This window comes from Osmerus mordax, chromosome 13 (genome assembly GCF_038355195.1).
Source record: "Osmerus mordax isolate fOsmMor3 chromosome 13, fOsmMor3.pri, whole genome shotgun sequence".
NCBI classification, from domain to species: domain Eukaryota; kingdom Metazoa; phylum Chordata; class Actinopteri; order Osmeriformes; family Osmeridae; genus Osmerus; species Osmerus mordax.
In genome coordinates this window covers 7633337-7658889 of record NC_090062.1, presented here as the reverse complement: position 1 = coordinate 7658889, position 25553 = coordinate 7633337, and the positions used below count along the sequence as shown (strand labels likewise).

The 25553-nt window shown below is 38.8% G+C and overlaps 2 protein-coding genes across 2 annotated transcripts; one reads left to right on the top strand and one right to left on the bottom strand.

Moving 5' to 3' along the window:
* The first annotated feature begins 572 nt into the window (after positions 1 to 572).
* Positions 573 to 12020, top strand: tnnt3b (troponin T type 3b (skeletal, fast)). The gene is made up of 12 exons (XM_067249122.1): positions 573 to 680; positions 2254 to 2289; positions 2459 to 2469; positions 6835 to 6853; positions 7000 to 7045; positions 7185 to 7301; positions 7471 to 7548; positions 7746 to 7859; positions 8451 to 8566; positions 8838 to 8928; positions 9386 to 9426; positions 11724 to 12020. The coding sequence occupies exons 2-12, from the start codon at positions 2273 to 2275 to the stop codon at positions 11758 to 11760; spliced, it is 687 nt and encodes a 228-aa protein (XP_067105223.1). The 5' UTR covers positions 573 to 680; positions 2254 to 2272; the 3' UTR covers positions 11761 to 12020.
* Positions 12021 to 12539: 519 nt separating this feature from the next.
* On the bottom strand, positions 12540 to 14423 carry LOC136955416 (myoblast determination protein 1 homolog 1). Its single transcript, XM_067249121.1, has 3 exons — positions 13795 to 14423; positions 13567 to 13645; positions 12540 to 13360 (listed from the first exon to the last, which is right to left on the bottom strand). The coding sequence occupies exons 1-3, from the start codon at positions 14299 to 14301 to the stop codon at positions 13131 to 13133; spliced, it is 816 nt and encodes a 271-aa protein (XP_067105222.1). The 5' UTR covers positions 14302 to 14423; the 3' UTR covers positions 12540 to 13130.
* Positions 14424 to 25553: the final 11130 nt, after the last annotated feature.

Sequence of the window (25553 nt, the reverse complement as noted above, 5' to 3'; positions counted from 1 at the left end):
CCCCCCCCCCCCCCCCCCCCGTCTCTCTCTCTCTCTCTATATATATATATATATAATAGAGTAGACATAGTACCAGTCAAAAGTTTGGACACATTTTCCCATTCAATTATAATTATATATATATACATATACAGTATATTTATATATGACAATAAAAAACATTAAAGAACAAAACATTTAATGACTGTGAAAACTACTACTTTGTGTAGGATGAAGACTCAGTACAGTACCTCTACTGACTGGCTACATAGTCACTGCTTTCCCTAAAGAAAAATAAGAAGGTGCTTTGTCTGAATGCCTCTGCCATGAGTCAATTCCATCCACAGAATGCTAAGAGCTTGCCATTGCTTGTCTTCTTGCTCCCCCTAGGATCATTTTTGCTTGCCTAGTGCTATGGTAAATATAGCTGCGGACATCATTTCAGCTGCTCCTTTCTAAAACTTGAGCCACCCTCCTTCCGTCCAGAGTGTTCCATCAATCTCCTTATTCAGTGTCGGGGGATAAGATGTCTCCAACCCCCCCTTAGACGTTACCCCCTTACCCCCACAACCTCAGCCAATAAGGGGCTTCAAAATATCAAATATCATTATAACACAAGGACTTATTCTCTGACCAAAGTTGACAGAACCTTACAGCCAATCGCCACCACCAGAGAGCCTACTTCTTTCAGCTTTTCAGAGGTAAGATAGACAGACAAAAGCAGTTGGATGGATGTGAGGGTACTGTTGTCCAATAACCTTCCTTTAACATAGGTGATTCTTAAGTGATTCTGTTGTATACAAATTTGTATTCCAAATTTCAACTCTTGGATGAATTAGAATGGATGAGGTTATAGTAAACCTTATTTATATAGAAATATGACAAATGTCTTACAGGAAAACGTACACCATGTAAATAACAGCTAATTGTAATTTAAGCTCCGACTGCTCGAGTACTGTAGTCATTTGAGCTAGAACAGGTGGCTGGGTGACATGTCTTCTATTTGAAAAATTTAAAACATCTGTTATGTTTACGTCTAACTGTTTGCAACATAACTAATTCAATTTCGTATACTTGGTGCAGGAAATTATAGACGTTTTATAATGGAACATCACATCGTTTGTAAATGTGGTGGTAAATGTTTTAATTTTAAAAGCACTGACTATGTAAGATCTATATACAGAAGTTTTTACTTTGATGTACAGTATGTGTGTATAAAAGCTTTTAAAACGCATGTAATGTGTTCCTATAATGTGATCAACTGTATTCTATAAAAGGAGAAGGCTATTTTGACTAGGCTATGTATTTGGCTACATTTCGTCCTGCTGTTTAAAAATGATATCTAAACCTTTAAAGTGACCAGAGAATATAGAAAATTTAAGTTAACAATGACAGCTTAGAACAGGATAGCTAATATTAAGCTTACAGTAGCCCAAACAAGAACATTTCCGTGCTTGGGGCATAATGGTTAGTTCTGGGGTTTGACAGTGATTTATCTTCATACATTTAATGGCTCACTTTACAGAGAAATATTTTAAAAATCTACTATTCCTGCTTCCGCGAAACAAGCAAGTTATACCCTAAGTAGAGTAGCACATTATACCACAGACATTCGGTATATTCTTCTACTGACAGCCACTTTAATGGAGCATCTTTTATGGAAATGACCATGTCCATATATGGATAAAGCAAAAGGATTAAGACAGCTATTTGGACAGAGGTCTCAGCTGATGCTCAGAAACACGATCCTGACCTGGCCTAATCCTTAAAGACATCTTGGCAGCGATGGAAGGTCAATAGGGAAAATGTCATTCAATGACAAACATATATAGCCCTGCCCTAAAATGGATTACAACAGCAAAATGTCCAATTAGACTAAGGCTTGAATTTGCTATGCTGTTACTTTTTCCTGTAGGTCCCGTATGATACATTTTATCATAGACCCATTACAGCCTACAGAGGTATATGCAAAAGTTAATATCAAATGTTGATATTAATGATTGATATTTATGTCTTTATGGTGTTTCCAACCCTATGAGCTGCTAGGAATTCGAGAGAGGTTATCAAATTAGAGAGTATTCTGTAAATCCCGACACATTCATGACAAAATTCACATTCCTTCACTTTCTTATGAGATTTTTTCAGAAAATTATTTTGAGATGTTGCAAACTCAAAGCTTCATAAAGTTTGCGATCAGCCACTGGACGCTGTCTGCTTGATCTTCTTCTATGCACAAGTGATTCCTGTACATAAAACTATTTTGCCTTGTTTCAGGTTTACATCCACTGTGAACATGTCTGACACCGAAGCGTAAGTGCTATGCCTGATCCGGTCATTTTACTGACCAGAGGCAATTATTAGACTAGCTTGCTGATTGGCAGGCTGGTTGGTTATCATCATACATTATTTTAGGTCTTTATATTGGCCTAGCATTCTACTGTATTTCTCAAGCTAATTTTTGTTTCTCTTTATTTTTCAGCGATAACCTAGGTAAGCAACAATTGTAATTAGTAACAATCCAACCATTATTGTTTAGATGACGCTTCTGTCAAGTGAGGCCCACAGTTGAATTTGATGAATACAACTTGTGCTAAATAGGAAATGAAATGCGTGAAAATTGTGTTTATCCAAAGTTCTTGTCTCCAATGTTTGACACAGTGTTTCTCATGAATATGTACACATTAATAATTGATCATTTTGTGCAGGTTCGGCTTTGATCCCTAAATAATGGTTAATATGCTGCTGCCCACGTTTCGCATTTTACAAACCTTGATTGTTACTGTGAACCTACCCTGAGTTTTTAATTCATATTTTCAGGGGAAGTGGTTTTTACAGGCTCATTGGTCTAAATACACAAGAACATTTTGTTTTTAATGATTAAATCATCTTTAATTGGCCAAAATATAAAAAGCATTTGAACACTTCATCAACCTGGAATTATGTTTAGAAAACCAAGTGTGCCAAATGCTGTCTTTCTAGACTTTTGTAAACAAGTTATATGGCATTTATACCAGCCATGGCCTGATAAATCATAGTTGCAGTTGGAAATTGGTTTGAATTAGATTTGTTTTTGTTTGTTAAAATGCAATTTTTATTGTCTCGAGAGACAGCATAGCCTTACTATGCTTCTATGTATGAATTAGATTTTTATGAATTCTATGAATTTTATGAATGACGTTCTTTTTTCATTGTTTCACCACATCTTTTTGCGGATAATGAAGAGGATGAAGGTAAAAAGGAGGGACAATTTGGTCTTAAAAGCGTATTTTTAAATTACTAATTTGTCAACTCTACACCCTTAATATCAATTGTGTTTGACAATGCTTCCTTTGCTGACCTGGGGACTCCTCATGTTTGTGATTGACTAATTTCTTAATTAAAACCTCTGTCTTTAAAGATCATCATGTAATTCATTGAACCTCACGTTGTAAAATGTTTTGTTTTGTGTGAAATCAGACTTCATAGTCATGGTTCATCTCAGTCTTCACACTCAACAAAGCAAGTTAAAGGTGCTCTGTGCTCTCCTTACTGGCCTTACTTGAATAATTACATAAAAGTAATATGACGGAATCCTATCTAATTATAGGTTTCCATCACATAAAACACTTTATCTCTACAAAATCAGAATGGGTTTTAATCGCCATGAAAGTTTGCACAGACAAGGAATTTGCCTTGGCAGGAAGGTGCATACATTAAACATATAGGAATCTTAAAAATTGAAATATGAGGTCTAACTGTACTAAATGTATCATTCTGAATATAAATTCAGTAACTAACTAACTACATGTATATATTGTGTGCCCCTACCATTAACTGGAATGTTATGTTTTTTTGTGTAAACTATCTGCAACTAAATTTGGATACAGCTTCAGCTAGGGATAAACACACCTAATGCAAACGTGCTTGATGCGTACAACAAGAAAATTCATTGTTTGCTAAGATTTGTCTGTCAAGTGGGAAACATACAGTACAGTATTATGCTATCAAAAAACACCTGCTGGCTAGGAAACTATTATTAATAATAGTGTGCCATGTTTGTCAAACACTAGTTAATTAAGGGTGTGCTCTTTTTGACTGAGTGACAGCGAATTAAATAATTATTTAAACACATGAAAAATGTGATTGGGCCATAGATTACTCCACATTTTTTGGTGTGTGTTAAGTTTTCAACCCAGGTATCTCCAGTACGTAGAAAACCATCATTACCATCAATATCTAACGGATCATTTCTCTCCTGTTGTTGGTCATTGATCCATCTCTATCTTTTCGGTCACCTCTTTTCCATCTCTCTCCCATTTGATAACATGATTTCCTGTTCCCTATTTCATCTCTTTACTCTCTCTTGTCCTCACACTTCTTCTCCTCTGCATCAGTGGTCATGCCTATTCCCTCGCAACGCTGCCCACTCTTAACCCTTTCTTTGTGTCCCAATCGCTTTCTTTTTTCCTCATGCCTTCATGATCAATAACCTCCGAACCCTTCCTCTCCCTGGTTGCTCGTTGCATGCTGCGTGACCATAGCCGAAGAAGTAGTAGAAGTAGAGGTAGCCCCAGAGGCAGCCCCTGAGCCAGAGGTAGAACCAGAACCAGAACCAGAACCAGAACCAGAACCAGAGGTAGAACCTGAACCAGAGCCAGAACCAGAACCAGAGCCAGAGCCAGAGCCAGTGGCGGAGGAAGGTATGTGGCATGGGGTATTCATTCATCCTTCCCAGCCAGAACAGTGCATCTGTTTCTAGCTAGACCAAACCCACTAATATAGCACCGCCTAGTGGTCCTGTCCCAGCCCTTTGAAGTAGCTTACTGGAGGTACCTCCTCTTCATAACTGCCCACTATGAAGACATAGACATACTTTATATGCATAGTCAGTTATGCGTATTCCTGTAGTTACTGAGATGGCCATTTACACTGTCAAAGCACCTCTCTCTCCCTACTGCTTTAGCTGCATTGTCTCATGCTGCTTACTTGCTTTTGTGATGCGGACTCTAGTAGCTATTAGCTACTCTGTAGTATGTGTTACTAAGTCAGCCATGATGCTACAAACTAAGCTAATTTCCTTACCGCATTTATCCTCACATCAGTCATCACGCTGGAAACTATTGTGATAACACTACTTCTAAGATACAGTGTATATCTTATTACCAAAAAGATTACTTTATTGCTCTTTTGTATATAAATGTGAGCTAGCATATGTCACCATATTAGAGATTGAGGTAGATTATACATGTGCCAGTTTGTTGCTTTCTAGCATCGGTGCTGAATGTGTGATTTTATGTAATTGTTGATTATAGCAATGTTTGTAGCTTGTAAAAGAGTACTCAAAGGCACAAAGAAAGTTTTCACGGTAACCAACTATTACATCGCATTTCAAATTAACCTGCTTTTACTCGAAGAAACTTCTACATTCCAACATGGTTCTGAAATTTCTAAATAAAATAAAAATATAATCTGATGTGCTGACATTGACACTGGTTAACATCAGAATTACGTGGATAATGGGTGAGGATTTCTTCATGTAAAAGACACTTCTTTGCCCCTTCTGAGGTCTTTTATACATTTTTGTTTTCAAATGATAGCTAATGTTTGCTATACAATAGCTACAGTATGTGTCTACTTATATTCATCTTTCACATTGGGGTGTCATACAAAATCTAAATTTTCAATGCTGTTATTGATGGCCTCTATTTAACTTTACTTCAAATGTTCATACTGTATTATTTTCAAAGGTAGAAATACTGTAATGTGTACACCTCAATTTGTGTGAATGTGTTCATAAAGCTCTGCATTGTACACAGATAATGTGCTGTCAGGCCTAGCGACTTCTGTTGAGCCTATGGTTGTGTCACTAATGATGTTCTGCTTTTGCTTTGGACGCTTACTGCATGCAGAGGCCTATGAAGAGGAAGGTATGTTGACCCACATTCTTGTATGTGTACTTCTTATTGGGCTGTCAGCTCTGTCTCCTTATTGGCTGGTGGGGGGAGGGGTAGTCCAGGAGGCTGGGGTCTCTTCATGTTAGAGAGTTTGTTTATTACAAGCCTAAACCTATGTCCACAATACAAAATACTGTAAAAATCTGTCCCTTTATCTAAAGAAATTCCCGTGGCCCAAGCAACACAAATTTCAAATCAGATGAGGCTTTAGTCTCCTCTAGAAGCGTGACACCGAGAGAAAGGGTGAAGGAATATAAACTGCTGACTTGTCCGCCGCGGGGGTTGACCCCACAGCTCATGTCCCGCTCTGCTTCTTCTCTTTTTTGCATGACGTTCCAAACCAGTCGAGGAAGGAGACCAAGATGGTAGTTTGTATTTCCTGTGTTGTTGCTTTGCCAGTGCTTTGGTCAAGCCCAAAAACTAATTACTCCCCCAAATTTTATTAACTTACTGTTGTTGTTAGTTCGTTATTTTTTTACTCTGGAGTACAATTAACAGTTATACTATCATCCAAGTAGAGAGTTAATCTTGGATTGGAAAGTAAAATATGGTAAATAATGTAGTTAGGTTTGCGAGTGTGCATCATAATATGTCTAGAATATAGATCTGTAGAACAGAGGTTTGTATACAGTGAGATATTCTGCATCATACTAATCCCTTTTAGCACTTCCAATGTGTGTCATTTTACCAGTTGGATTTTAAAACTAATGTTCACCCAATTAACAGGAACATTAAAAAAGACTTATACACATTTTACTTTATCTTTCAAAACAAAGCATAACCGGGATCCCTGAAATGTTACTAAAAGTGTGTCCACGTGAATACACCTCGAAATTAACCACCAATGGGGTGTGTTGCCTAAAACCTTGAACTCATGAGACATCTAACCTTGTAACATATTCTTCTTTTTTTAACCAAACAGAAGAAAAGCCAAAGCCAAAGTAAGTATTTAATTTCACCTGTCAGTGTCACACCCTTCACCTTGTATTGCATGTTTATAATTTTAGCAGTTACTACAGTGTAGCACCATATGCTATATAATGGGGTACTTCTTACCAAATAAATTATCTTCAATGAATCTCCGTAGACCTACTGCTCCTAAGATCCCTGATGGAGAGAAGGTGGACTTTGATGTAAGAAGATTCTTGGATTCATATCCCTCTCCATGTTTCCCCTGCCTGCACACATCCCCCCACCACAATGCCATCGTAAAGTTTGACCAACATGGTCTGACTCAATGTAACCCCCAAACATCCATTATGATTCTAACAGGACATCCATAAGAAGAGACAGAACAAGGACCTGGTTGAGCTGCAGGGACTGATCGACGCTCACTTTGTGGGCAGGAAGAAGGAGGAGGAGGAGCTCCTTGCTCTCATGGCCAGAATTGTTAGTGAATACAGCAACGTTTTCCCACTCTACTCTCAGTACAGCACAGCACACTAGTTCCACATCCGTATCAATCCACTCAATATAGCTAAGTGGAGCCTCTCTTAGCCAAGCGCATATAAAATACATTCTAAGCCTCTCAAATAAACTGTTTGTGTGTGGCCTGTAGGAGAAACGTAGGACTGAGAGGGCTGAACAGCAGAGAATCCGCGCTGAAAAAGACAAGGAGCGCCAAGCGAAACGTGAGGTGAGTGCACCCCTGCTAGTCCAAATCACCCTCACCCCCATGGCATACTAATGTGTATTTACAAAATGTAAAGATGTTAAGGTACTTTTGGTTTCCCTTTGGTGTGCCTTAGGTGCAACTGGTTCTTCGCATGAACAATCAAATGCAGGCAACTTAGGTGCCACAGTAATTCCTCAGTATTTGGTTTGTCCTGGCAGGCTGAGAGGCTGAAGAGGGAGGAAGCGGATGCCCATAAGAGAGCTGAGGAAGATGCTAAGAAGAAGTCTGCTCTGTCCAACATGGGCTCCAGCTACAGCAGCCATCTGCAGAAGGTACTGTACATGTAACATATGACAGAAAATAACTCCCGAGGCCTGAACTTCTCAGTTATTCAGAATAGCCAGGTACCAGTGAAGGTAAAGTTCATAGCCAACTATTTTCAAACTCAATATAATGTTCAATTTCACTGGTATTACAGTTTTTGATGTCAAGTCAAGTTTATTTATAGAGCACATTTACTAAACAACAACCGTTAAACAAATTACTATACAGTCAGAGTAGGAAAAGCCATAGAACAACACAAAACAAAAGAAAAAAAGAAAAAAAGGAAAGGAAACTGTCATACTGTGTTTAAAGCCAAAGAATACAAATGTGTCTTAAGACGGGATTTAAAAACATGCAGTGTAGGGGCCAGCCTAACATGTATAGACAACGCGTTCCAGAGTTTGGGGGCTGCAACTGAAAAGACATGATCACTCCTGTGCTTCAACCTAGATCTTGGGACACTCAGAAGCAACTTATTATTGGACCTTGATGCGACGTGTAGCTTGAACAGATCAATTAGGGGAGCTCTTGTTGGCATGTTCCTGTTAAAAGATGAGCAGCAGCAAGCCTGCAATATTTTCTTTTTCTATTACTTAAAGGCTGACTCGAAGAGAGGTGGTGGTAAGAAGCAGACTGAGAGAGAAAAGAAGAAGAAGATTCTTGCAGACAGACGCAAAGCAATCAACATCGATCATCTGAATGAAGAAAAGCTCAAGTGAGCTGTTCTTTCTTTAGCGTTATCCATTGGCAGCCAGTGATGTCCACAGCTTAAGGAAATACACATACATTCCTACGTTTCACTGTGCAGTTTATACTGTATGTTCGTGAATGGTCCTTATTGAATGTAAACTTTTAAAATACCAGCCTAACACCATGCTCTGGACATTATTTTTATCTAATTTTATTGAGTTTTTATCGTGGCTGCAATAGACACACTCTTTGGGTGAACGGTCTGTAAAATGTTTCTCTTTCTTTGCCATGCTTAGGGAAAAGGCTAAAGAGCTGTGGGACTGGATGTATCTTCTTGAGGCTGAGAAATTTGATCACCTTGAGAAACTGAAAAGGCAGAAGTATGAGGTGAGTGGCTGTTCATAGGGAATATGTTGTCATGTACACAGTTTTATTTTCACTCGTGAATAATGACGGGTCTGTAGACAGTTCCTCTTGTCTTTCTTCCTTCAGATTATATGGTGTCGCTCCACAATCTTCCTTATTTTAAAGCAAACTATGCTATAACAAGGGGATTCTGATCAAAAGGAGCAATGTCATATTTGTCAACAGGGTTTTATGAACAGGCACTTGAAATAGACTACATATCTTGCTCATATTTTCTGTTATCCATTCATTCATTTTTTGGTGTGTATTACAACAATCAAAAACAACAACAATCCAAATCACAATTGTGTTTATTTTATGACTAGTAAATAAATCAAATTAAATTATTTAACAAATGTGTAAAAGAGGGCTTGAACGCATCCTCCAGCACTGATGCTTGATTCCCATGTGAACCCAAATGTCCTTTGATATCCTTCAGATCACCTCACAGCATAAGAGAGTGGAGGAGCTGAGTAAATTGTGAGTAATAGTGACATGCTCCAAAGACAGGCACAAGCCACAAGGCCGGGCCTCGGGAGCGCATGGTCTGCATGCCTGGGAAGCTTTTTAATATGGACCATGGAAGCCAGTTCCCAACTGGAGGGCAGGCGCCCTCAAGTGGAAGTGGAAGGTTATTTGCAGATGATGATATGGACGTTCAACTGAACTTATAATATTACATGGATATTGGGTAAAATGCACACAATTTAAGCCTTCAAAATAGCAATTTTTACAAGTAAAATAGTAATGCATTTTAGATGATGCTTACCAAATAAGTGAGATAATTAGCTAGTATTATTCCTTGCATTTGGGTTAAGTATGTTAGTGGAATACACACACACAAACTTCACCAGAGAAACAAACAAAAAAACATTTATTCGACTTTTACAATATATTGAGACTGATATAATTGATTTTCATAAGGTTTATAAACTCATTAAGTCCATATAATTAGTTGTTCATTTTTGAGTGGAATTGAAATACCAAAATGGAGAATCATTATTTCTGTCTGAAGGTAAGTAAGTGTTTTCTGGTCAGTCTGCTGGTCAGCTTTGTCTCCATGCTATCTGGCACTTTCTTCCCACAGTTAGGCGCTTCATGTAAGCTGCTATGGCAACACTGTCTTACTCGTTTGTTGTCTTGCTGTCCTCCCTATCTTTTCCTTTTCCTTTTCCTTTTTTCTTTTTTTTTACTTGAGCTGGAACACCAGAGAGACCACATATATCACTGACACACTAAAGTTGTAAGTAAAGAGGAAAGAAAGAAAAAAGAAATAATGAAAAATAACAAACAGTAAAAAACTAAGGAAAGTTATCATTGCAAATAATATTCAATATGAATAACATAAAGTTTAATCCATAGTTACAAATCAATATTTAAATGTTTGTGTTCTGTTGAATAGAATTGAGAGCACATTCAGTAAAGGCTAGTGATATATGCCATATCGAGTAGAGTATGTGTACAGTATGTGTGTGAATGCTCTAGGTTTTCCACCTCAAGTAATAATGCGGCCCTCACTCACAGGACTGCTGTCTCCTTCAAGGTGAGCGTGGGGTTCTCAGAGGTCAGAAGTACTCCGCTACTGGTTTAAAAAGTTGCCATGTGTCATTTTGCAGGTTGTATCCCTCAGAAATCGTATTGATGAGCTGCAGAAGCAGTAAGTGCCACCTCCCACTATATTTCACCCCCCCCCCCCTTCACCATACTAGCATGGGAAACTGATGCATTTGCTATTTCAAGAAAGGGACTCTTTTCAGAAGAAATGCATTTGTCATTGCCATTGTCATCTTAAAGTAAAAAGAGAGCTTACCACATTCTGCACACGTATGCAACAGATGCTGGTAAGGAATATTTGTTCTCTGTTGCATTGAATGATGCACAACACATGAAATGTCCTCATCAGTCATTGTAGCTTTAGAAATGGCAAACATAGCAAATGATATACTCCATTCAGACTATTGCAACACCATCCACATCCACCCACTCAACTGTTCTATAACCGTGACTGACCCCGCGTCAACTCAGAGGTATTTAATGTTTCTCTATGGTTGTTACATCTCACTTTTGTTGGATGTAACAGAGAAAGGTGCGATCCACATGATCTCAGTTTTATGTTTGTGTGCAGGTTTAAAGGGGAAAGACACTGATGCACACACCCACATTCTCTCAATGTCTTTGTTTCACTACACACTTATGCCTAGCCTAAAAGTAACCAATTACATTATTGTTATTACATTGAATAATTTAATGCACAAATATTAAGACTGCTACCTGTATCTAAACTTACCTACATACAATTGCTTATTACAATAGTGTATTCTATCTTTTACCCTTTGCCTATTATGTCAGTCATGTGGATCACAAAATGTGTGTCGTTTTTACTCGTTTTCATTCTTCCGGAATGAAAACAAAGAAAAACCTTATTACATGAATCTCCAGTCTTATGACTCAGTGGGCATACATGAAATGAGCTGCTGAATAACAAGACGGTAAGTATTGCATGGCATTATAGAAAACAGACGCATGATTTTTAACAAACAAATTTGTGAATACATATTGTTGTCTACGTGTAGAAGTTGGCCTGGACTACTGTTTCGTTCAGAATTAGGAAATATTAATGGGGTTTGTAATAGTCATACTTAATTATTTGGCTCATTTGTTTGATCATAGTGCAACGTGTTGGGCAGTCATGTTCATCTGATCAGTGTTTGCCACTAGTAAGCAATGCACTTTACAACACCACTGACCTGTTGCTTGCGCTTATTGCGCATTTGCAGCAGCAAGAAGGGAGCCGCCACCCGCCGCAGAAAGTAGACTACACATTCAAGAGGCCACAGAAACAGCCCTGGAGCGACAAAACCTTCAATACCGTCTGTCCATTACAGCTCCTCAGACACCATATAGACCTACATCAATTGCACAAAAACGACAACATCTTGACGTGTCACTGCCTGTTTCGCGTTATGTGGAATTATGTTGTCATGAAGTCAGTCAGTTTCTTTATTGTGTTCATAAAGACCTGACTAGGCCTATAGGTTTTTATGACTTTTTTTGTAAATAAAGGGTGAAGCCTCTGTTTGTCTTTTACGTTTTGCTTAGAAATATATATCACCTTTCATCTGAAATCGTGCATAACAATTTGGTATACAATCTCATAAGGGAGCACATGGTTTAGTAGACCTAGACAAACAGGGTAAAAACAAATAAAAAAGTCAAGACAATGAGACAACACATTTTGAAAATCTCACATAGGAATTTCCCTCCAACATTTTTATAACTTCCAATGAAGGATAACACGTGTCTAAGTGTATTAAATCGATCGAGTAGGTCTATACCCTTATAAGGTCTGGCAGGCTAGGTCTAAGTAGACAGAAACTACTAATAAACCATGCCAATCCTTAAGGGATGTAGTTAACGTTCATTAAGATTTTCTTATTGTAGTTAACTACAACTAACGTTCAGTTGGATGTGGGTAATTCACCTATTTAATTCACCTTTTTACATCCACATCCATAATTATTGCTATTATATTTGTAGACAAAAAGAGCGAAGAGAAAGGGAAAACAATATTGTCATCCCAGTGACAGAAAATGCCATATGTATAAATATTTATTCATTAAAATGTTGACATTCACTCATATTGTTATTGGCCGGGTTTCCCAGATTCGTAACGAATCTGGGAAACCCGGCCATTATAAATAGGCCTATAGTTAAACATTGTACACAACAATCCAAGACTTCGTTTGAACAAGCAATTAAATAAGCATACGATTCTGCATATTATTTTTTCTGACAACTTATTTACAAATATACAAAATGGTCCTCATTTTCCGGATTGTTTTGTCTATAAAAGGCAATTTTAACCAACTGGAATCAGGAAACATAACAAAAAAGTCCACTGTAGGCTATTAAGATTATTTCACTTGGTATTACTGCTATTCCTGAATCAATAGCATCACTTACAGGCCTAAACATTTCAATATAGACCTAATTTAGGCTGTTTTAAGAATGTGGTCGCTTTGCCAAAGGCTGGTAACTTCACCATTGCCTCGTAGCCAGCGATCTATGGCAAACAATTGACCTATGGCGTAGAAATTCCATACTGAATCAGGAATACATTTGTTCTCAAGAATGTTCAAAAAGTTTTGTCCCCCGGCACTTCTCTCTCAGAATCCATGGGATTCTCACAACACCTGGTAGACAGTGTTGGGGTCATGCGATGCCGGGACGCAGTTGGTTGGAGACGGTATAGGTGCTCCAGTCTCACTAACGACAGAACCCTCTTGAGGGGAGCAAGGGCTACAGTCGGACCCCTCCTGTACTGCGGGGCAGCTTGAAGTATCCGTTGTAATTCGCTCGACGATGCTTGATAAACAGTCTAAACTGGAAATTACAGAGTTCTTGGTTCTGGAATCTGCAAAAAAAAACAGCCCATATTATAAATAAAACATTATATAGGCCTATATATATCACATTTTTGTCATGAATAACAAATAAAAACCCTACAAAAATATAGCCCTTCGTTTTCTCAGTTTGACAAAGTTTGTTGGTTTGTCTCCGGAAAGTCCGGTAATGAATGAGCTTATAAATTGTAAGAGCATAGTTAGAGATCAATCTTACCATTTGGTGCTTCGTTAAAATAGGTGCGATCATAGTTGTCTCTTCGTCTTGGTGGACATGAAGGCCCATTAAAGTCCATCTAAAGATGGTAAAAAAATAAATGATCAATTCCAGAATAAAAGAAAGGGCCTTGTCGACTTGATTTAAAACATTTGCTATCTTATTTTTTGTATTTCGTTAGATCCTAAATTATAACATTCTACAAAAAACTGTTAGCAAATTTCTTACCATGCCGTCAGAGCAGTTGGAGCGAGGACTGGACGCATCTGAGTCTCCACTATAGTGATCCAGAACGGGGTAATAGTTCTCCTCCTGTCCGACCCGAAGCAAGGCCTGGAGGGACTCGATATAGCTGATGGCATTACGCAGTATTTCTACTTTGGGGAGCCTCTGGTTTGGGTTCGTGGAGGTACATCTTTTCAGGGTCTCGAATGCGTCATTGACCTTGCCAAGTCTCCTCCTCTCCCGCATAGTAGCAGCTTTCCTACGGTCTGCATTGGTGGTCTTCCTTTTGCAGGCTTTGCATGCCCATAACAGGCACCTGCCAGCCTGGTGGTGCCCACTCGGAGCTCGAATATGCTCGTCTTCGTTGTGATGGTGATCCTCCGGCTTTAGAAGACCAACATGCACCAGTCTCGGGTCGAGGTCTTCAAAGAACTGCATGTCACTTGTATTAAAACAAGGGTCGTCGTAAAAATCATCTGCAGAGGTAAAAGGAATATCCGGCAACTCCATGGTTTTCTGTAAAAATATTCTGTAGGAAATGTAAAACAGACCCTTTTCAACTCTTGTTTATTTCGTGTAGGTTTCTTACCTAAAATGAACTCTTTTTTTATTTGCTAATGGTAAACTTGTTTTGACTGAAATGCCCTTGGTTGCTTGTTTGACTGTGTGGCTTTACCAATTATATAAAGTGGTCAGTAAGTTTGGGGCGTGTCTTTTCGAAGACCGTTATGTCAGATGACCAATAAGCGATGGTCTGGGAGGAGCCTGCTATGACTGTCTTGAAACATCAAGAAGGATAGTTTAGAAGAAAAACAATTATTGTACTTCATAAGTTTAGATTTATTCAGTATAAAATAGGCCTAGGCTATATATTAAACCCCTTGAGTTTATTTAACGAAATTGTCTTATATCAATTAAGATGACTCTAATCAGGACTAATGCTCAACCCTAGGGCTATAGGTGACTTGTAAATTCAGAAGACTTAAGATAACTTTAATTTATTTTAATGTTGAATCATGTGGTAGCCTACGTGGTTTATTCCGTCCTCTACTTGACTTTTGTTCTTTGAGATTTTGAGTTTGTCGAACTCCAAGTGAACATAAGATAATTATCACGTGAATTTGTCTAATTGTTAGTCAGATTAAACTCCTATAGCCCACTTTCAAACTGGAATTTGTTTACCAACTTAATTTTATAAGTAGGCCTTCTAAATAAAATATCGTGTGACGCAAGGAAACCCCGACCTAAACCCGGTTCATCAGTCGGTTCAAACTGAGGAACGGTAGATGGCGATGTGGACGTCCAACACCCACAAATTAGGAGGGCAAACCAAAAATAGTAGTTTAAAACAAGACTTAAATATATAATGTCAACCGTTGCAGTTTAATGTGTAAGGAGGCATTACATTAAATTACATCTTACATGAGTTGTAAGCGTTCAGATGGTCCATCTTGTCATGCGTTACAGTAGGCTATTATTGCCAAACCGCCGAAAATGCAGACAGGGCAGTGGCTGATCAAAGTCAATCTAACCTCTCTTTTATTTAAAATCTAATAACGATAAACATTTGTTTGATTACTGCAAATACAAAAAGCAACATGAATGCTATTTATCTCATGGAAAATGCAAATGAAAAACAACGCCCAATAAAATGTAGCTAATTCAAAGAGAGATCAGTGCTTTGTGAATGGCGAACATTTAATTTATATTAATAAGTCTGAACTGTAGTTATTCAGATGACAAATGTATATGTATATATATATTTATTTAACTTATTTTGTTCTGCTGTTTCTACAGAAATGATTGCCAACAAAAAAGTCTTTAGGCCCGTCTCCACAGCCCATCTGCGTATTTTAAAGATTCGATGCAATGTAAACGTACAGTGATTATAATAAAGATGGGTGAAGAATAATGACCTCCACAGATAATATACAACAATAGATTGATCGAAATGTAGGCGTATAAAAAAACGAGACCCACAAGTAGAAACTCCAGGCTGTCATTTGTCCTGTCCACTTCCCTGGTGATGGTGTCAGAAGGTCAATTAGGCCTTTGATCATGGTGTTGAGTGGGACACCAGCCTGAAGTGACCAATGCTTGCCTTGCTCAGGACATATTCTCATGCAATGCTCAATCTTCTGCTGTTTGAAATACTTTCTGTATAAATTATTTTAATGATTTAATTACTTGAACTTCAAATTTGTACAACCATGGTCTGTGAGATAATGGTTATTCATTCGACTACTACTAGTGACAACAGTATATCCTGAATGCAGCATTTGGGCTTTAAAAAGAAAAAATAGAGAACAGACTTTACATTTCTGCAACAGAAATTGCAAAATTGCATGTACCAAGAGTGTCTCACTGCAAAAAAGTGAGATGTCTATGAAGACATTTCCCAGACTGTGACTGCATCTGGCTATTTCTTTCCCTGCATGCACCTCCCTGGTTGTCCGGAACATAGCTGTAATTGACACCATTGCTGGCAATAGAGCCTAGATCCTTGAAAAGCTCCCTAGGTTTAGGTCTACCCTGATCTAGTTCCAGCAAAAACTCTGTAGTTTTTCCAAATACAATTTGTACATGTTATGAATTAAGGTGCCTCATTCTCTTACGACTTAAACATACCAGACAAAAAACAAGAAGCAAATTATTTTATAACAGAATATACATGTGGTGTGGTTAGTTGTGGTAGTTCATGGACATATTTGATATGATATTGGGGGATAAGCATCTTTTTATGGGCCATGTAAGCTTGTAAGAAGTGTACAGTAAGTTTGACTAAAAGGTTTCACTGATGTTATGGAACATCTTCAGGGAAAGACAGCCCAGAGGGAGAGTATGAGAGAGATAGAGAGACAGAGAGACATAGCGGAAGAAAGAGGGAGAAAGAGAGACTTGCTGTGCGCAGGCTGTGTGTCTATGTGTACTACATACAAGTGTGTAAATGCTTTGGAATGTGTGTGCATTTTGTGTTGCTCATTCCAAGTACTTTTGTAGATTTTCATTACCTGACTACCAATCTTTAATTTGTTAATATCTTCCCGAGTCCTCAGATCAGGAGCCTAGTTACTGTCTTAAATATAGTAACTTGTGAAATTGAAGACTAATGGCCTTTTACTTGAAGCTGATATTGGTCGTAGGCTGTTCTTAAGGGACATTCATATAAATCAAACCATATGAACATGATATTGTAGGACTTGATCACTCCAAAAAATATCAATACTTACGTATAAGATTCTTAGTGTTTTTATGTTTTTATGTGAATTACTTTCCCCCTGCAGAATTTAATACATTGAGATTTATATTGGTAATGATTAAACTACATTTGTAAACTGTGGATTGTGATTCATCTGGGAAAAATATACATATTTCTAAAAACACTACCTATATATTCTAATGTCCCTGGATACAGTCCTCCAATTTGACTGGAGAACATTGTGTTTTCCTACAAGGGTGTCAATTCACTTTCACAATACTGATTGCTAAAATGGTCAAAGCTAACTGGGAAACAAGGTGATGTGGTCAAAATACAAACCACAATGCCCATCCCTTTCGAAATCCTACACATTAGTCACTACTCATCAGTTTAGTGATGGGAATGTCGAAAAAGAGACACGTCAACATCAACATTCTTGAATGCAACTGCACTGCAACCCTCAACTAGGACTCAATATTCAGTGCATTAGAGACTGTATTGTTATAAGATCATCAAGTTGTTGTAAACAGTTTAATCAGTTTAAAGTTGAATCTCTATTGGTTTATAATGCCTTTTCCTTTCTCCTCTCCCCACCTGTCCATTTTGTTAACTCAAGCGTTAGTTTAAGCATCCCTTTGTCAAGAGTATCATGAAATCAGTCTGTCTATATACTGTACAAGACTGACAAAAAGTGGATGTTGTTGCAATTGTCGAGTCACAGATTTATATGGCTCATATGGCTCACACCTTGTGCATTCCAAATGTATTGGCATACTGTACATGGCCCCACAACAAACATGGTTGTGTACACACACACACACACACACACACACTCAAACACACCCTGTGTGGTCCTTACACCTCCCTGAGAAACACCACATTCCTGTCCTTACAAGTAGCAGGCTAATTTGCCAAAATGGACAAGGGGGAACCAATGGGAATCACACCCGGATTACAGAACTAATTCCAACTTTAATTTTACTTATGAGCTCTAGGGCCAATCTGGATTTGGTCGTATCATACTAAGGTTTATTTATCAGGAGTCGATCCATATTCAACAGAGGCCTTAGCATGTGCATCATTCATCTCCATTAACATCAGCACTGTGTCTGTCTCCACCCACCTTTTATATGTGTATGTGGTAATTATCCAACTGGTGGGGTATTGCTTTCAGGGGCATCATCAGAGCCACTGAAAGATGTAGACGCCTTCACCCCATTTAGTTTTGTAGTGTTGTGGATAGCTTTGTTTTTCCTTTCAGTAGGCCTCTCACAACATGTGAATATGTGTACTGTAAAGTGTGGGTTTACCTTGGTGTGCATGAAATCAAACCTAATACCTTTATCTTTTTTAGTTTAATTTATGGTGTATTAAAATAACTTTTATCCAAGTTATGAATAGCCTAAGTCACAAATGTCACAGATAGAGCATTCACTCCAACTTGCGGCTGCCCAGAGCTGTCACTGAGACAGTATCTGTACTAATAATCCTTCTGAGATTTGTCTTTGCTCCAAAGCAACTAAAACAGCAATGGCCAGGTTGAACACCCCCACAGAGTCAGAGACCGAGTTTTCTACCACCAACAGGGAAAGCAGGTGACAAAGCAAGTCAGAGGGACGCTCTGTCTGTGGGCCAAATTTAGCTTAGGTGCCTAAAGTTTTTGTTTGCCAGGTAGAATTACTGGGTAGTAGCTAGTGTCAGCTTCTCTCCTCTGGTGGTCTAACCTAGCTAGATCTTTTTGTGAAAAGTACAAACGGCTTGAGTCATCAGACAAGGCCGTTTCAGATGTAAACAAATATCAACAGAGGGGGGAGGTCCTGGTCGACGTGACACCGCTGACAATGAGTCTACGTCGAGCAGTTGCTGTGTGTGGTGATGTCACACTTGTCGTTTTGACACATTCTTTATTTCATGAGGTATTCTTAGGCTCCTGTCTCCTGTAGTCTTGGAGTGAAGGTACACATTACACAGTATAGACGCATTTCAGAAATAAGTGGGCACCAGCTTTTAATGCATTTCACTCATTGAACAATAAACAATAAAGCGGTTAGCTATCATTGAGATATTTTTTGTCTGTCTTTGTTTTCTATATCTTGTTTCACATTTGTATTTCATTGAAAGAAATACAAAAACAGTGATGTCATTTGAATTCCAATATGGTGCCCCAGGAAACAAGAGATTCAGAGGTCACACAAGAGGATTTTGTTTTCACTATGCCTGTTTTATAACTGGAGGAAGTTGGAATGGCTTCCAGGGATATTGTGTGCCTTGACCATCGTGTGATAAATCCCCAGAGCACCTTCGCCCATGTTGTAGTAAAAGCCTCATTAGGGCAATTCTGGTGGTTCGTGTGAGTAATGACACTATCCCAAAGACCCTGTAACAGACCAAAACCAACTCAAACAGTATCATGTAACACAGACTCTAAATCCTGTTGTAACAGAAGTCTTGAAAGTTAGACAATGTATGTGGCCAGAATCCAGACCAGAAACCCTGACCGGTCTGTGTTACAGTTAAGCCAACGCCTGTCCATGACAGGTCCTGACCAAAATCTTACAGCATCATTTCTAGTATTTCTGTTGGGACTAGGTCATTTTTGCTGGAGATGCTATATGGTCATTACATTACTTATGATTCACAGTGAATCACAGTCATCAATGTTTGAGTCAGTTATTGTCCAAGGTATCCAACATGTCCAATAACTGAATGAACAAGCTGGACATGGCTAATCTCCTCACCCTTTGAATTGCATTGTTTCCTAGTGCAGTATTGAAAAACCACATGCTGGTCTCTGCTATAGCTTTAGAGAGCACTATAGAAATAATCCACCATAGCACAGTGATATAAAACATTAAATATTGTTTTAAGTATCGGAGGCGCCGTCCTGCCCGCCCTGGTTGCTATACTGCAGGCACCATGCCAGTTGGTTTATTGGCACTGCCCTCGTAAAACAGAGCATGTCCACGCTGAGGGAACAATGCATGAGCCAGGGGCCAATCAGGGCTCGCTGTTGAGAGACAGGAGGAGGCTGGGATACCCTGGACATCTGGGAGTACTCACTGGCGGATGACCCCCCCCCCCCACCAGCACACGGACTCATACTGTGTACAGCTTACAGGAGCGTATATGCACACACACATCATTTCCTATATACAGCATCATGTCTCATGTTATCAGTAAGAGATATTACTGATACTATTACAAAGTTCACATTCTTTTCTGTAATTCATTTTTACCAATAGTTTTGCAATAGTAGACCTTGCAAAAAAATTGAATGTGAATCATTTAGTGCTGAGAAGACTATCAGACTGAAAGACACTTAGTCACTTCCTGTTTAAGACCAGGTCCTCTCAGTGGAGAGCCTGGGGCCATCAGAAGGTCATTTTGTTCCTCCCCTTCACACGTTGTGCACCACTAAAGTGTCTGATAGCTTCCTGAATTGAGTTGAAGCGTTTCTTGCCAGAGAGACAAATGGTACTTATTACTTGATTTGCCACATCCACTGTAAATTGTCAAGACAAACTATACAAATTTTGAAATTAGAAGATCATTATGGCTTGATATATCGAATTGGGACAATGAGTGTATCTTCTTGTACCCAATATTTGAGCAATATGTGAACTTTCTTCTTGTCCTTAATCCTGGGGCTGTAAAGGTGGTGGTGGAACTGATCATAGAGTAAAACCTATCAAGTGACCAATAAAAGGACTTAACTGTACTCTACATTCAAACACTTCTTACAAACTCTCAGGAATATTTGTGATTCATTCCACAGCAAAAGCCCACAGAAATGCCATAGTATTGTGTTCATGAACATCCCTGGGCAGAAAAATCCCTCCAAAATACTGCCTATGGCAAATAGCACATATCAGATTTAATTTAGCATTGAAGGACCATACCTACTCTGTGTCTGAGGGGCTTAGAGAGTCGGGGAGAACCCCGACCCAGAGGGAATCTGAGCGAGTGTGACGAATGGCACTGGATCCCAGGTACGGTTAGTGAGGGCTGTTAACACCATCCACTCTGGACGGTGGTCTGAGCTGCATCCGAGCTGTAAAGCAGCCAACGATTCCATCATCTTTGACACAGGAACCAGCTGGAAGTCTTTGTGTGGCTTGGACAGGGACAACAAGAAAAGAAAAAAAGTTAAATAAAAAAAAGGTTCTGTGGGGGGTGTCATGTTCTGAGAATTCTTTCCCAGGCTATCGCAATTACTTTACAAACCCTTAAGAGTAATGATCACAAAACACTTTCCTTTACACCGTTTTTCTTTGGTTTTGTGTTCTGTGGCAGGACGCAGGTTTTCTGAATCCTTAATTAAATTTCCTTCTGCTGGTGTGGATATTGTGGATATCTCTTGTTTCATTTGAAGCATTCATGTTTTATGGAGTTTTGAGGTATCAGTTTGTAACGTCTTATACCACCATCCTTGTATATTTTTATTAGTTCACATGTGCCCTATTAGCCGTGTATATTGTAAGTGACATGCTACACTGTTATAGAGATGAATTAAATTTCTGACCATTAAAAAGCATCTGTATACACTGTTTTGGAGTAAACTGCAGAGTCCTCCAGACTTTATGCAATTCATTAGATTTGCCTCATAGACAGAAATATTGACATGAACCATGGATTATATCATTATATCATATACAATCCTATCCACTCAGTTTTCTTCAATAAAAGCGTGTAGCAGCTCAAGATACGTGCCTTTAAAGTTTTTCTACCATCTCAAAACCTTCAAACAATGTTCCAGCAGTAACCTCCATCCAGCCAGTAGTAGCTCCTCGGATGATTAAGCAAGGATCCACTTTGATGCTACCCAGGTTCCTTGATTTTCCATCACTTTCTATATGCAATATTTGTATGTCACTTTGGATAAATGCTAAATGGATTACATTTCAAAAGTATTGTCCTGTATCTATTCATTTATATGATTGTCAGATATATCACATATGTTAGTTGTCAAGAATACAAATGGATAGTCAGAAAGTTCTACACAAAGTTACAGGACTATTTGTACATTTAGTCACAACTACTGTCATCAGGTCGTGGAAAAAAAGATGACTTCATCATGAAACTAATAATTCTAACCTTGAACTTAAAGAACTGCTCACAATCTCAAGCTGTGCAACATCATTCAATGAAAACCTGGCATATCTCAATCTCATAGAACATTGTAACATAGTTATTTCCCAACCACAAGCTGTTAACATGTTCTATTAATCATTTGTAACCATTGACTGCTTTTTCCCTATCAATCTTAATTAAAAGAGAACACAGATATAAATAGTTTTTTGATTGTGTTATGGCTACACTTGGCCTTAAAGTCATCCTAACAGGTGTAAAGATACTGCGATTCTCTCGTAAAAGGAGTTTTAGGGTATTTTAAGGCACTTGCAGACGCAAACTTTTACGTTTATTTCCTGTTGCATGACCTTGGGGCTGCTGACCCATGGTCATGGTATAATGTGTGTGAATAATAGCCTGCTGGGATTCCCCACCTGCACTTTGACTTGGGTGCTGAGCAGCTAAACCATGTCACCCCTCTGCCCTGTCCACTCACTCTGATTGGTCCTGGTTCTTAATTGACCTCACAGCAAAGAACCCAAATCCTCAATCCATTCAATAAACTTGTATTTATTTCATAATGATATTGTTGCATTGGTCAGCTATGAAGTTGTATAAGAAGACCGCAAGATCTCTAAGCAAGGATTAGTTTTCACCAGATTCTAGTCATTTTGTACTTAACTTTATGGAGTTTGGTTCTGCCGTGCTTCAAGTGAATCATGCTTAACTGGATGTTCTCTGTATACTTACTGTAGTTCTATGTGTTGGCTATACTTAGAAGGAATTTAAGCTATGCTGTGCTCTGCTGGTAATATACCGTACACTCATCACTGCAATTTTTAGGCTTGGCCTGATAGATTACAGTTGTACAGGCAGAACTGGCGATCTTTGCCTTCACTCTGAAGATTAGACGGGTTCTTACTCAAAGAAATATACATCAATCAATTGCACAATACACTGTTAAACGTAAACAACTATAGTCAAAAGTATTGTAATTAAGAGACAGTGAAATCTGGTGTCTTGAGTTTCAATGTGAATCTACATTTGAGTGTGACTATTTACAGAATGCAAAATTTCTGTTCCAAAAAAAGTTCAATTTTATCGTTTATCTTGGATTTGAGTTTATGATGCAGAAACAATTAGAAAAAACCTAATTGTTACTTTTAGGTTTTTCAGTCATTGAAACACCCTGGATTTCAACATTGCCGTCTACTTTTCAAGGTTTCACAGCACAATATTGGTGTTCTAATAAGAAGTGGCTAATGACAGGCAGCGGCTAAAGCTCTAATCCAGATGCAGATCTAGACTCTTTGATTACTCAAGCGTGACTCTCTAGCCAATTCATAAAGAACTCAATAAACAACTTAAAATCAACTGATTGATGGTTAATGAGTTCCCAATACCACTCTATTCTGTTAATTATTCTGGCAGCACAAAGGCAAATCATTCTGATCTACCGGTGATAAAACAGAGCAATGACGATACAGCAGCCATAATGTGTGTACTGAATTGCCAGACAAGACAGGCATGTATTTTGGAGAAGTGTGAATCTTGAGAACAGATTAATGCCATTAATGTGTGGCCTGTCCACACTACAAAACAGATCAATCCTTTCCCCTGCACGAGGTCAAAGGTTAAGTCAATGATAAACACTAAAACAAAGAGACCTGATTCTTCAATCTGTCCCCACTAGCTATAAGGAGTAAGGTCACTTCCTGTTGAAGGGGACAAATGTCACGCACTCCTTGGTTGGATGTCATCTGGCCAATGACTTCTTCAGCATGGGTAACAGGAACGTGGCCCAGGCTCTCATGGAACTCCCAGTGTCTGGGCTTGTCGTTGTCAAGAAACAGCCGCATGTTCGTATGATTCTGACACCAGGATGTTTTCTTTCACCTCCCACCAGACATAAATTACAGCATCAAAAACACAGAGAGGACTCTGTTCCTTAAGAGGCTGACACAGGGTCTATTAAAGTGACTACTGTGGTGACATATGTAATGGACATGTGATCAGGACAGGAAGAAGGAGCAGGTCATAAATGAACGTGTAAGACAAACCGGAGAGTTAAACTGCATTTCAGCATTTTTTTTACTGAGCATTTGTCAAGAGCTATAGGAGTATTGAAGTAAAACATTAGAACAAATGTATTCCTGTTTTCATACCTTACCTGGCATTTGATCAAATCATCTTTCTCAAATCCATAAATGATTTGTCTGCCATTGTGGACGTTTTCTTGATCAACCCCTTAAAATCAAACGTAATTTGTTTTCTGGTGTGAGATTGAATACTTCAAATACTTCAAATACTTAACTGTGAGCCCTTCTCCCTGTGCTGTGTGTCCAGTACATCCAGGGCAGACGGGCTGGATGGACATGTGTTGGGGACCAGGCTGAGGACAGCTGCTGTTGAACTCACGGGAATCAAAGCAGTCTGGGGGTAAGTCTCAGTCCTCCTCTGTATCAGGGTTCATTCAGACCAGTCTGAAGCTCAGCACTGAGTGAGTCAAGAAACATCATGTAGATCTCCCTCTGATATCCCATACACTTCACAAGCAATGAAAGCAGCATATGTGAACATTACCGTAGGATCACTGGGGTGTCAGTTTGCCCTCAATATCCGTGATCCAAGCACTGAGGGAGAATGTTCACTGGACAGACAAGGCTTACATGAATACACATATACATAATGTGTCACACATGCCAATGTGTTGAATTTTGTGTGTGAAGTCATAATGAAACAGAATCTTGCATATCTTTTCCAAGCCAACATAATTGTAATTCTCGAACTCCTACCAAAAATAACCTGAACTAAACTCAATGGTTTAAACTGTATAACGTTTTAATAAAACCATCCCGTATCCTTGGGGGAAGTTGAGAAACATTGGCTTTGGTCTCTGAAGTGGTTGTGGTCACTGGTTGTCACACAGTTGTTGTAGCTGTTTTACACAGAGGGTGACACGCACGGTGCCCCCTAGATCCATTAGTTCAACATTGGTGTCATTCCTCACCCTGCCAAGCTATGCTCGTCACTTCTCACAGGAGCAGCTTCAAAGCAGCCCCCTAGTCATTGCTTCTCTTCATTGCAAGCACCTTGGTTTCTCTTTCTTTCTTTCTCTCTCTTTCTATGCTGTGTGTACAGAACGGTATGTAAATGTGTGTGTATGTTTTATACTTCTTTTACTACCAAGCCAGTGCATTTTAACAGCATGATGGCATCTCCTTACTAAAGAGAAAACAATGAGGTTGGGTTTGAAAAAATCAGTCTGCTTTGTAGAGATAATGTCACACTGCAATAAGCTTCAGAACTGCCACACACTATTCAGTTCCGTCCGATTGAGATAATGTGGTTACCTGACCAACAGGAGGCAGCAGAGTATACAGTATACGATGTGCATGCGTGTGTGCATAGCGTAAGCACCTGGGTCTTCCTTGATTCAGTCTGTATTGATTTAGCAATACAACTCTGCACAGTATGTATACAGCAAGGTACT

Coding starts and splice junctions, on each gene's coding strand:
- tnnt3b (XM_067249122.1), top strand. Junction 7,046..7,184: donor GAGAGAAGGTGGACTTTGAT/GTAAGAAGATTC, acceptor TGATTCTAACAG/GACATCCATAAGAAGAGACA. Junction 7,549..7,745: donor AGCGCCAAGCGAAACGTGAG/GTGAGTGCACCC, acceptor TTGTCCTGGCAG/GCTGAGAGGCTGAAGAGGGA.
- LOC136955416 (XM_067249121.1), bottom strand. CDS start 14,301: ATGGAGTTGCCGGATATTCCTTTTACCTCTGCAGATGATTTTTACGAC. Junction 13,646..13,794: donor CCAACTGCTCTGACGGCATG/GTAAGAAATTTG, acceptor TACCATCTTTAG/ATGGACTTTAATGGGCCTTC. Junction 13,361..13,566: donor TTTTAACGAAGCACCAAATG/GTAAGATTGATC, acceptor TTTTTTTTGCAG/ATTCCAGAACCAAGAACTCT.